Source organism: Camelina sativa, chromosome 13 (genome assembly GCF_000633955.1).
Source record: "Camelina sativa cultivar DH55 chromosome 13, Cs, whole genome shotgun sequence".
Taxonomy (NCBI): Eukaryota; Viridiplantae; Streptophyta; class Magnoliopsida; order Brassicales; family Brassicaceae; genus Camelina; species Camelina sativa.
The window spans coordinates 492,348-504,912 of record NC_025697.1 but is presented as its reverse complement, the minus strand read 5'-3'; the positions used below and the strand labels follow the sequence as shown (position 1 = coordinate 504,912).

General features: G+C 33.8%; 2 protein-coding genes across 2 annotated transcripts; one reads left to right on the top strand and one right to left on the bottom strand.

The window, feature by feature from the left end:
* LOC104734225 (uncharacterized protein C24B11.05-like) lies at positions 975-5,486 on the bottom strand. The gene is made up of 8 exons (XM_010453753.2): positions 5,363-5,486; positions 4,377-4,440; positions 4,236-4,301; positions 4,044-4,141; positions 3,832-3,957; positions 3,462-3,731; positions 3,294-3,359; positions 975-3,172 (listed from the first exon to the last, which is right to left on the bottom strand). The coding sequence occupies exons 2-8, from the start codon at positions 4,435-4,437 to the stop codon at positions 3,017-3,019; spliced, it is 843 nt and encodes a 280-aa protein (XP_010452055.1). The 5' UTR covers positions 4,438-4,440; positions 5,363-5,486; the 3' UTR covers positions 975-3,016.
* Positions 12,170-12,559, top strand: LOC109128444. The gene has a single exon (XM_019234766.1). It carries the CDS (start codon positions 12,281-12,283, stop codon positions 12,509-12,511), a length of 231 nt encoding a protein of 76 aa, XP_019090311.1. The 5' UTR covers positions 12,170-12,280; the 3' UTR covers positions 12,512-12,559.

The window sequence follows — 12,565 nt, the reverse complement described above, 5'->3', positions numbered from 1 at the left end:
ATCTCTTTCGTGAGATGCTCGTTCATAGCAGGTGTGACCAAAGTAGGAACATCCTTAATGGCCACTGTAGGATTGCTCGCATTCGAGGATGAAAAGAGGTTGCTGAAGTACTCCACCGCTACTTTTTCTATTCCTTCTTCTGTATCAACCCACACTTTGAGCTGATTAAGTATGCTAGTGATCTTGTTCCTTGCCCTCCTTTGTTTTGTGGAAGCATGGAAAAATTTTGTGTTTTTATCTCCTTCTGCAAGCCAAAGTTCTCTGCTTTTTTGGTGCCAATATGCTTCTTCTTCCTTGTAGGCCTCACAGAGCTGCCATTTTAGATTGAGGAGAGTCTCCGACGATGCTTCATCATCTTCGTAGGTCTCATCAATCTTTTCTTGGAGGTCTTTAATCAGCTTTTCCAAATTTGTTTGGTTATTTTTCTTCCAAATAGAGATAGCTCGTTTGCAATTTTGGATTTTTTTCATGATCGATCGTTAGACGGAAATATCATCACCACCCCATTCGTCCAACACCGCCTCTTTGAGGCCTGGCTTATCAATCCACCTCTTGTCAAACATAAACCTTCTCAAAAACTTCTTTGGACGTGTTAGTATCGATGCGAGGAGAGGACGATGGTCTGAACCCCACAACTTCAAATACTCCACATTAGTGTGGGAAAAAATATTGTGCCACTCTTCGTTTCCCATGGCTCTATCCAGGCGACAGCGAATCTTACCATTTGACCGTTGACCAATCCAGGAAAATTGATTCCCTTGGAAAGGAAAATCGATTAATCCACATGAATCAATCATAGCACGGAAAGGTAGAAAGGAGGATTCTGATCTTTTTTTCCTCCTCTTTTCTCATGATTTCCTATTATTTCATTGAAATCTCCCATAGTAAACCAAGCTTCAGATCGAGCAACTCCAATACGCATTAATCTTTCCCACACATATTCGCGATTTGCGGGGATAGGATCACCGTAGATAAAAGTCATAAAAACTCGGTTTCCATTAATGATAGTTTCGATGTCGATCAGTCGATCATCTAACAACAAGAACTTAACCGGATAGTCCTTTGAATAGAAAAGAGCTAAACCTCCACTAGTGCCATCAGGCTCAACAGTTTGGAGATTATCAAATCCTAGCTCAACTTGCAAAGTTTGTAGAAATGTTTTATTATTCTTGGTCTCAGATAAAAACATAAAACCTGGAGAGTACATGCGGCACATCTCTCTCAGTCGACGAAAAGTTTCTTTAGCTCTCGCCCCTTGACAATTCCATGCCAATATCCTCATTTGTTAGTTCCGGAGGGAGTAACAAACCCCACCGTACTGATATTGATTAGAGTGATCTTTGACTTTGGCAATGGTGACACCTCGCTAAGAGGGAAGTTTGCAAAATGTCGGGAAATCCTTTGCTTCAAAGAATTTGTGAGAACATTTTGATTTGTAATTTCACCATGAAATGGGTTTGTAAATTTAGTAGGCAAAAATCCCCAGAATTTTGTAATTGGGCCAAGATAGATATTTCTGTATGAGCCCACCAAAAACTCACAAATTGGACTTATGTTTGAGATTATTAATGGACCAAATTCCCCAACAGGAAACACGATCAAGGCCCATGGATGCCATACGAATCGACCACAAGAGACAAATAGGTGCGATGTTGTTTTGTCGGCGGCTAGGTCAACTGAAGCTATCTTTGCGCCGGTGAGCAATTTTCTGGCGACAGGAAGTTTGGAACAAAATCTAGATTTCATCATGCTTGTGAAAAAGGTTTGGAAGACTCGTCGGGAAGTCCTGGATTGTCGTCGGTGAGAGAGAGAAACCTGTTTCTTCATCTTTAATTGAGAAAGGTCTCGGTTAGGCAGAGCCATGGATCCTCTCCGTTGTGTAAGGGATGTAGCGGCTGCATTGGATAGAATTTCTCCGGAGCTTCTCCGAGGCGTCATTGGGATTAGTATATCTGTCCGGTTTAAAGCAAAGGGAGAAACTGCTCTAGCGTAGATGACATTAAAATCAACAAAAATATCCTCGGCCAAAGCCGGAGCAGATCCAAGGGAGCCATCTCCAGGGGCAGCGACACCTGGGGGTGAGACTTCAGTGGTGACAAGATAGTATGCTGAGATGGGAGGTAGATCAATTAAAAGGCCAGTCTCAGCAGCTCCGAAGGGCACGTCATCACCGTCTGTGAGAATACAGTTACATACACGAGAAGGTTCTCCGGAGGTTTCGACATTGGAGACCAAAGTAAAACCCAGATCTACATCGAGGGCAGTAGTCAATACTTCAATCGAGACCCAGGCAAGGTGAAGCACCTCAGAATGAAAGGATGGGCTAAAAGAAAAGGCCACCGGTGAGTAAATGACCGGCGTCGTAAGAAAAAGAGCGGACCGCAGTAGCAACGCCGACATCAGTACGATGACCGAGCATGTTCTATGTTTATTTAGCTTTTCATAGAACCAAATCTTCACAAACGTGAGAAAGAGCTTCGATTGGTATGTGACCAAGTCGAGAAAGGTAATAGGAGGAGCTCCTAGAGTATGAAGAGAGTCATCCAAAAGAGGAGGATACACACAGAGATTGCATTTAGGAAAGCAATAAACATCAATCATCATGATCTACCGAAGTAAGAGTAGATCTAAGATCAAAAGATGTGAAAGATGTGAGAATTTGAATTCTCGGAGGACGAGCCCGAGAGCGTTTTCTCTCTCATCTTTATTATCTCGAGTCGATAGATCCAGCTTTTAAAAAACTATAAAATGAAAGTTTCTGGTTATATATGTAACACGAAACTTAAATACTATTTATGTAATGTATTTTTAAATTATAAGTAGATAACCCATACACGGTAGATATTTTAATTTTGATTTCTCTTATATAAACTCGATGGAAATAAATTTCTCATTTTTTATTTAAATAAACACAAGTCGAGAAAAACAAAAATGACATTACGCCATTTGAAAAAAAAAAAAAAAAAAAACTGAAAATGACAGTGGTGGGAAATTAGGTACAACGGCGAAAACACTCCTAAGCTGTAACAGATGTCTCAACGGCGACCTTGCCGGAATATCCAACATCCGGCGACTTCATGTCGGATTCCCATAACTCCGGTATCGCCTCTTTCAGGTTGTGAATGTTTTCCAAAGCGTAATCTGCTCCTTTGACTTTGTCTGATTTACCAACCTGAAAACAGCAACAAGCTCCAAAGTCAATTTCAAACCCCTTAATTAATAATATTAAACAAAACTATCAGAACTGTTTAATTAAATTTGATTCCGGTTAGGTTAAACCAATTTTGTCGTACCAGAACTGTGTGAAGGCCAACGCGTTTTCCAGCTTCTACGTTTCGGACACTGTCCTCAAAAAACAGCTGCGACGAGAAATAATATAAAAAGCTTTTAGTCGTTTGTTCACGTTTTTGATAAAAAAAATCGGAATAAATAGTAATGATTAAAATTCCGGTTTGCTATACCGTTCGGTTAGGATCAATATTGGCGATTTCTATGGCTTTCTCAATAGCAGATTCAGACGGTTTACACACAACAGGCGTTTTGGGGAGTGAGCTGACCGGTTCAGACCGGTGGAAGTGTCCAACGATATCAAAAATCTCGGGATTTTTAGACGCATCGATTTTGTGCATCTGGTTAAGCGTTTCGAAACATATGATTCCTTCGAAACAATCCTCTAATCCCAACCTCTTCAACGCCTTGGCCGCGTGAACTCTGTCCGCGTTCGTAAAGATCTGATTACGTGAATAAAAAATGGTTATTAGTTTTCTATTCAAACTATAGTTAGTGTATGGTATCACACTATATATAAAAAAATGTGAATGCGACACGTACGACTTTGCGGAGAGGGAGGCTAAGCAAGAGGCTGCGAATAACAGGGTCGGGTTTTATGTTGTCGTACGTTAAACGACCGTGGACGAAGCTGTGGTACTCATCGTAGTCAAATTCATATCCGATCGCCTAGAGAACAAGAAAATGTTATTACAAAATTGTAATTAAAAAAAAAATGTAAATGAGAAAGCCTAGGGATGATTTCGATCACGTACCCTAAGACCGGCCATTGTTGTTCCATAGTTCTTGTAGAGAAGATCAGACAATTCGACGATTTTGTCCTTGGGTATACCGAGTTTCTCGACCATATAATCTATTAAACCGGAGAAAGAAGAAAAAAAAACATTTTCAGAAATGAAGTGTTTGTTAATCAATAAATCGATTGTGAGAGAAGAAATATTATTTACCTTTGATGTTGTTTCCACATTCTCTTGCGATCCCGCTGCTGAGAGGGTAAAGAGTATCGTCCAAATCTAAAGAGAATTATGATAAACCGGTCAGGAAACTATTCGTGTAATCAAATTGGTTTATACCGGTTAAGTACGTACCGAACAAGAGACAGTCGTATTTCTGCGACGTTGCAAGCCCGTACCGGTTCTCAAAGTCCATTTTCTGAAACAATTGATTGGATGATCAGAGACACAAATGTTTTTGATAGTTTTAAAAAGGATGTTAATTCTGAATCACAGAGATTTTTGCATGGATAATAATGACCGATTTGGATTTTTTTTCAGATCAGATTTGTACTTTTGAGAGAGAAACAAAAAAACAGAAATAATTATGTGTAATGAATGGACAAAAGTTGCTTATGTCCCAAGAAAGTGGGGATAAGATTTTTTTCAAAAAAAAACATGAACCGAGAGATTCAGCGAATTGCAACCACTAATTTAGTCCTCCTAATAATTATTAGTACTATACGTATACAGACAAAACATATAAACATACATGTACTAATACGTATTGTATTGTATGTAACACGTGTGTGGACAACGAAAATTAACTTGTGTATCTGTATTAACCCAATATCTAGCAACTAAAGATAAGATTGATCGCTGTCAAAGAAAGAAGAAGATAAATTGGTTGCGCAGTACGACTGGATTTGGCTAATGGAGTAATTTTGACCATTTTAAACCCGATTTTAACCGTGATTTGACCATTGTTTGACTTCTTTGACTTAAAATAGCTATGATCGGTTCTGCAGGATCCCGGTTAAATGTTTGTTTTGAGAGCTTATATACTTTTTAACTTTGAAGTAATTCTATTTTTTTAAGTATCTAAACTAACACGGCTTCAAACAAAATATTACTATTAACCAAATCAAGATTAGTTTTCAAATAATACCAACATGAACAAATTTAGATAAATGTACGGAATTTTAGTGAATTTGCGACGATGAAATTATAGTGGAGGTTTTTTTAAATAAATACAAATTTAGAGAAGAAGAAAAAAGCGAAAAAATGGGATGCAGTTCGTAAACGTAACGAGGAAACGAAATGGCCTTGAAGGAGACTTTAGTAGTCTGTTTTAAAATTACCTTGATGAGCCTTTGAAGAAAACGGCTAATGGAAGATAGATAGAGAAAGAGCAGCAGAGACAGAGTATGTCAAGAGAGAGAGGAAGGTGGTGGGGGGAGGGATATAGAGAGGCAACGAAGGGGTTTATATAGCAAATTCTCTCTGGCTCTTTTCGATCATTAAAAGCTATATTTGCTTTTTTATTTAAATTAGTTAATTGTATTTTCTCCTCCTAGGTCCTAACTATATATATATATATTTTTAATTAAAATCCGCGTGTTTTCTAAGTTCTAACGTACAAGTCAAATTAAGAAGGTGACTACGCTAATGCTTCTTATTTTGTGCTAATATATACGATAAGATCATCGATTGCTATAATTTCGAGGAGTATCATATACCATATAGTCTATATGCATGATTGTTTCGTAGAAAGAAATATATGATGTCACAATTCATTAATTTATGCGTTATATGATATATCCAAGCTTGTTGTGTATCTAGATATATCGAGAATCTACGTGACTGATAATAACATTTCCTCTCCTTTTGTAGGATTTATTTACCTAGCCAGCTAGCTTCTTCTTCTTCGAATATAATTACTTTTGATTTTTGTTTTGGTCCAATGATTTGGTTCATGAGTATTACTTTTTACTTTGGATATTTGGATTTCGATCGTATAATCTTGATTGTGCAGCTGTTGCCAAGACTAAAACTGTTACAGACCAAGTACTTGATAATTAACATCATTTATATAAGATAAATTTATGGAAAGTTGATTAACATACCCAAAATAATCGATAATAGGTATATGTCTAGTCTAAAATACAATAAATATTTCAAGCTTTCTTTTATTTTCCGTCAATAATTGGTTGATTGGTTTTAATTATTTTAACAAGAAGATAGGATCAAAAGCCGATCCTATCTCTTTGGTTCCAATTATTGAGGAACTAAAAATCATTTTAACTTCTTTTGTTTTATGACTTTTTGTGTTGCGTCTAGTTCCTAGACCCAAGGACACACCATACAATTAACAACTTAAGCACATGTTTTTAGACTCAAAATTTGGAATTTGTGGACTCACTAAATTATTTGTTTTTGAATCTCAACAATAGCTGTGACAATATCAATTGAGAATCGACTTTGACTGTTTCGTCCGTGGATCATCTGTACATTATATAGCTCCTCTCGTCTCTATATTATATTCTTGTTTATAAGCTACTATATATTTTGAATTCACAAAACATGGTTTTCGATTGTAAATAACTCCATGTGGGCGGGTAAATGTGGTGATAATGCCACTTCCTCTTTTTTTTTTTTTTGTGTGGCTAATATTTGTTTTTGACATTTACAAAAATTAAAATATGTCATAAACCAAAGTAAGTTTCCGATCACGTGGGAATACTATGAATTTCCACTTTGTTTCTACAGTAGTTAACAATAATTTAGTTCGTGGTGCAATGACAACATGATACTTCAAAGTTCAAACTAACACAATAAAACTTTTAACAATTGGATTACCAATGTGGTTTGAAAAAAATGAAAATAGGCCAGCTCGATTAATTGTTGCATGCATGCAACCTTGAAGCTTCCACTTGTTGAAGCTTCTTCCCCTTATTTCTCTGATCCCTCCATTTGGAGCACCAACTCTTTAAAGATGGCCACGCCAAACACGAGCATGATCAGTTACAATATTATTTTTGTTTGATAATTTTTATTATGATACCAGTTGGTTTATACTTTATACTCGTTACTTAAAGTTGCATTCTTGTAACAAAAAAAAATTATATTGTTGAGCATCTTTTGAGAGAACTTCCCACTGTTTTTTTTTTTAATAACTTCCCACTATTACATACTCTTAACTATTTCTGGTTTGAAAGCATCGGTAACAGTGAGAAAAAATGCACAAGTTATGTGATGGTCAGCTCGAGTCATTGTTGCATGCATGCAACCTTGAAGCTCCCAGTTGTTGAAGCTTCTTCACCTAATGTCTCTGATCCCTCCATTTGGACCACAAAACTACTCGAAGATGGCCACGTGAAACACGAGCATGATCATATTTTCTATAGTATTATTTTCAATTATTTTGTAGTTATTTTATATTTACCCTGATTAGCTACCTATCAATCACCACTGGTTATCGGAATAGGAAAAAAAAAGTGAAATATATCGTTGACAAATGAATGTGAACATATATATATGATGGTGATATATAGTATTTAATGACATGTGCATCGTGCATCGATATTGCATATGTTAAAAAACTGTTAATTTAGATCTGCCGTCCATATATACCGGTGAACATTAAGTATTTGTGCTTATATATAGTTAAAATTTGGGGTACAGATTTAATTGTTAACGAGTACATACCAAATCTATAAAAAAAAAAAATAATAATAAGAACTTAAATGCAACATTTGGTAGAAGATATTCTGGTTTTGAAATTACTAGATTAATAAGAACTTAAGTATTTGTGCTTATATATAGTTAAAGTCTTTTTGAAAGATTGAAATTACTACAAGACGACAAAAAAAAGAAGAAGAAGAAATTACTACAATTTCGGTTTAGTTTGAAGCAAACCGATTCGGTTACATCGATTAAACTTATAATTGGTTTGATTCAATTGTTCATGGATTTATTACGTGTTTTCATATTACGAAGTCGCAACTTGCACGATTGTCCTGATTTCTGAAACTGAAAGCATATCGAACAAAATTATTACTTAATTGTTTTGATATTTGAATTAAAAATATTAAAACAAACAATCCTTTCAGATATATTTACCGATCTCAATATCTAATTCATTTTATTAAATACAAAATAAATAAAACATACTCTATTTTTCGGGGAATCATTAACGGTGTGAACCTAAAGATTCACTTGTATCATTGCATCATAAAGGTGTCCCGATGTACTAAAAGACTCTCGAGATACAAATATTCAATATTCATACCGTGTATATACATGTATTATATCACCAGTCTTTTAATATGTGGTGGTATACGAAGGCATATTAAAAAGAATATTGTTATCTGGAGTGTATCATAAAAATGAATTTATTTATAGTAAGCTATCCCAAAAAGTAAACCAAAGCTTAAATAAGCTAACATAATTCAACTGAGACGACAATTTCATAGTAAATAAGTGATAGTTTGAATAGTTTGAAAAAAAAAAGTATCCTGTACATAAAAAACCAAACACAAAATAAACTCGCGTGGCTATGTGTACGACTAATCAACAATTTTTAAAAACTTTCTGCAAAATAGATCCACGAGCCAAAAGCAGCATAGAGTAATTACACTAACACATTATAATATATTTCAAGTTTTAATCCCAAAAATTAGTTTATTATAATATGATTATATATTAAAAATTAGGGGAAAAAAGAAGCTAGATCTCAAATTGTATCTCGTGTAGCTAAACGATTTATGGTTTTCACAAATTTTGTTTTTTATTTTTATATCTAAGAAATAAAGATAGATATTTAACTTTGTAGTGTATAGTTTTACCAAATAAGCTAAGACGTGAATATAACATACTAAAGTGCGAATCTGTCTGAATATAACTATGTCATCAAAGTACAATATGTGTTGTTAACACATAGAAGAAAAAGTATGGGGTAGAAAATGAAATGGATATACACAAAGTGGCCATATAAATGGTACCTTTCGAAAAAGACAAAAGAGTCGAAATTTAGGAGGAAACAACACAGCTGTTTGCAATTCAGCTTTTCTTTCAATATAAAAGTATATATTTTAGTGGCAAATAATTGAACTCGTGGATCGTGAAGAAAAACACGATCAACAAAACCAATAAACGCAAGTATCCTAATTAGAAACTTTGGTAACCTTTAAAAATGTTAGATATTTGTATAATATTTCTTCTTTACTAGCATTTAACCCGCGATACACCACCGGACTATATTTTTAAAATTTTAAATATTTAAAATACGTATATTATATTTCTTTATTATTTTGCTGTTGTTTTATTAATTTTTAAATTATATACGTATAACTATTTATTGAATTTACGGAACGATTTTAATGTTCATATATGATTTTAAATAAAATGGTTAAGTTTTTTTGTATAAATGTTACTATGTTATCTAAGTTTTGACCCGCAGTACACCATTTGATTGTGTTTTTATGTAGAATCATATAGAGATATGTGAGAAGTAATAGTTATTTTATGTGTTTAATGTATATAAAAATTAATTATTTTCATTTTTAATTTATTAATTAAAATTCATTGTTATAAAAGTAAACAGATCATGTTACTATGCAGTGCATCTATATATATAAATATATATATATATATATAGTGTTTAAAAGAGAATAACAATTAATTTAGCCGAGATAATTTAGGGAAACTATATTATCACCTTTAATAAATGTATAAAATATTAAATGGAAACTATAAATTAAACCGAAATAATTTAGGAAAACTAACATATTTTTTCTCTAAAGATTTATTGAAGTAGGTTTGAAGATTTTTATGAGATTAAACAATTAATGTGTAGAGTTGTTTGTGGAAAAATCGAAATGTATAGATGTTGTCCAGCTATTTATGGCAATAAACGTATCAAATTAGGTAGATTTAAATAGTTTTATTAATTGATTTTTTACGAAATATTATTTTAGAAAAATTGTTAGGGGTTAGTGTTGTAAATAAAACATATTAAATAAAACTTGAAGGGTATAAACCAAAATATATATTTTAAAAATAATAATATAGATTATATATAGTTTAGTGGTTCTGGAATTACGTGTATAAAAATGTCACTTTGATTTCTAGGATCTAAATTATAATTGGTGTTGCTGATTTTGACTAATTCTTTTAACTCTTTTATTTTCTCCGAACTGTTGCATTTATATCGAAAGCTGCTAGTTGGCATTGATATTGACATCTCTGCTCTTTTTAATTATTTTTTTCCTAACTGTTGTTATTTGTTTTAGGTTGAATACTTGAATTTATAGCTCTACCTTAGTCAAGTTTTTGTACTTCTTTATTAACTCCAGTTAATCATAGAGAGATTAAAATTACCCTTGCGGTTTTATACAGTATAATATATATATAGCTTAATTATTCAATATGTTTATGCATAAAATATATAAATGAAAATATACTAACTAATGATAATAATAAGGGTCAACCAAAAAATAATCTCTATTATTAATAATACTAAATATTCAAATAATGATAACAATATATACTCCGCAGCTAATTTTAGACTACTTGTTAAATTTACTAGAAAAGGTGAAAATTTTAAAGTCTTAATGAAAAACTGATAACTGTATAACATATAGTCTGAATTCCCTTTAAAAAACAAAAATCCTGAGAACTGAATCTGTAAATGAATTATAAATAACGGGGATAGGACGACGTTTTATTTATAATGAACTTATATAGTACAGTTACAGTGCCAGTGGACCTGCAATATTGCTTATCAATTAATAATTTAATAATTTATTAGTATTATTCATAAACACAAGCATCATATAGCCTAGAGAATATGATATAGGCTATCCATGTTCACAAATAAGTTGACATTTTTTCAGTGAAACTACAATTTGCAAGAAATTTTCATTGACAACAACAAGGACCTGCAAACAACTCTGTTTCCACATAAAATTTGTTGTTTTATGCTAAATAATTAAACTCCACTATACGTATAAGAAATTACGTTGTAATTTAAAAACATCAGATTTAAAAACTTATCTGAGGACTAATTTTACTGATGTTGAAACTAGAAGACCGAGTCAAGTGAAGAAAAAAAGGATTAGTAAGACAAGTAGTTGACAACAACGACGACGAACATGAGGCTGCAAAAATATTGTTTTCCCAATGATAAAATTTAATTATTCGTCGCCGGAGCCACCACATCTTCTTCTAAGAGCTCTTTTCGCCGGCAATGTTTATTTGCATGGGCTTCATGAGCCGAGAACGTAGACATAAGAATGTAAAGATTGTTAATCAGATTGGGCCGTTTAAGATTGTTTGGGGTTTTGTATTAGCCCAATGAACTTTTCTATGTAGAGCAAAAACGTCGAGTGAAGTGTTGTAATTTGCTATTTAGGTTTTTTACTAAACTTTTTTAGTTTTAGCCGTAGTAAATTTCCCACTATAATTTTTCTTTGACAATTTCATAAAATTTAGATTTTAATAAATTTTGTTTGTCCCGTCATCAATACCGTAAGCTATTGATCTTATTATTATACAGTAAACTTTGACAAAATAAACAAATTTAATAAGGACTAGAAACGTACCGTAAACAAATGACAAGTCTCAGAAATGGTTTTGACTTTTTTTGAGAAAAGAGACACGTGCCTCCCACGTGACTTGCTTCCAGAACTGGTTTCAATTTCGGTTTAAAAGTATAAACCGATTGGTACGATTACGAAGATAAAAAAGTTTTCGCTGACAAAAAGAAAAAAGAAAAAGGAAAGAGTCTTTTTTTTTTTAGAATCCCGCCCAAAGGGACTTGTCGCGCAAGTTCGCGCCGCCACAAACGGAATAAAAATTAAAAATATTAATAAAATAAAGTGGACAATAATTTATGTATGGGTGGGGAGGAGCGTCTGAAAGACTGAAACGGTGCGGTGGGGTCACGCGGTACATTAGTTTAGTGGTATTACCCAATAATATGTCACCACGTCACTATTTACAGCTCACACTAAGCTGTTGGAAAACAAATCTCCACCGTTGGAACAGCTTCGTGAGAAAAAGATTCCCCGTTTTTTTTTTTTTTTTTCGTTCTCCCTCCCAAAATTTTAAAGGAAAAAAAATCTGAAAATTTAACTACTGATTTTTTTTTTAATTTGATTATTAGACAAAATAAAATAATAAAAAGATGTAACCGCCTCTTCTCACACTTCAAAATTTTTTTTCCCTCTTATAAAGATTTCGAAATCCGAGAGAATCGAAGTGACAAGAATATAAGGATGGGAATGGAGATGGTGGTGGAGAGGAGGACGACGGAGATGGCGGAGGAAGGATGTACGACGCCGAGAAGCAGGATGTATAGGATTCCGGTGGCTTCTGTTTGTCCACCGCCGCCGAGGAAGAAATCCATGGTTGTGAGGAAACGAGATCCGCCTATGAACGGCTATTTTCAACCACCGGATCTGGAAGCTCTCTTCTACGCACAGCCTCGACGAGAAGCTTGCGCTTAGAGACTTTTCAGTTTTTTTGGATTTTGATTCTTCTTCTTTTTGGCTTTTCTAGGG

Excerpts from the sequence above, each read along its gene's own strand:
- LOC109128444 (XM_019234766.1), top strand. The coding sequence starts at position 12,281 with ATGGGAATGGAGATGGTGGTGGAGAGGAGGACGACGGAGATGGCGGAG.
- LOC104734225 (XM_010453753.2), bottom strand. The coding sequence starts at position 4,437 with ATGGACTTTGAGAACCGGTACGGGCTTGCAACGTCGCAGAAATACGAC. Across the intron at positions 4,302-4,376 it reads ATACGACTGTCTCTTGTTCG|ATTTGGACGATACTCTTTAC; the intron begins GTACGTACTTAA and ends AATTCTCTTTAG. Across the intron at positions 3,732-3,831 it reads GCCTCCCTCTCCGCAAAGTC|ATCTTTACGAACGCGGACAG; the intron begins GTACGTGTCGCA and ends TCACGTAATCAG.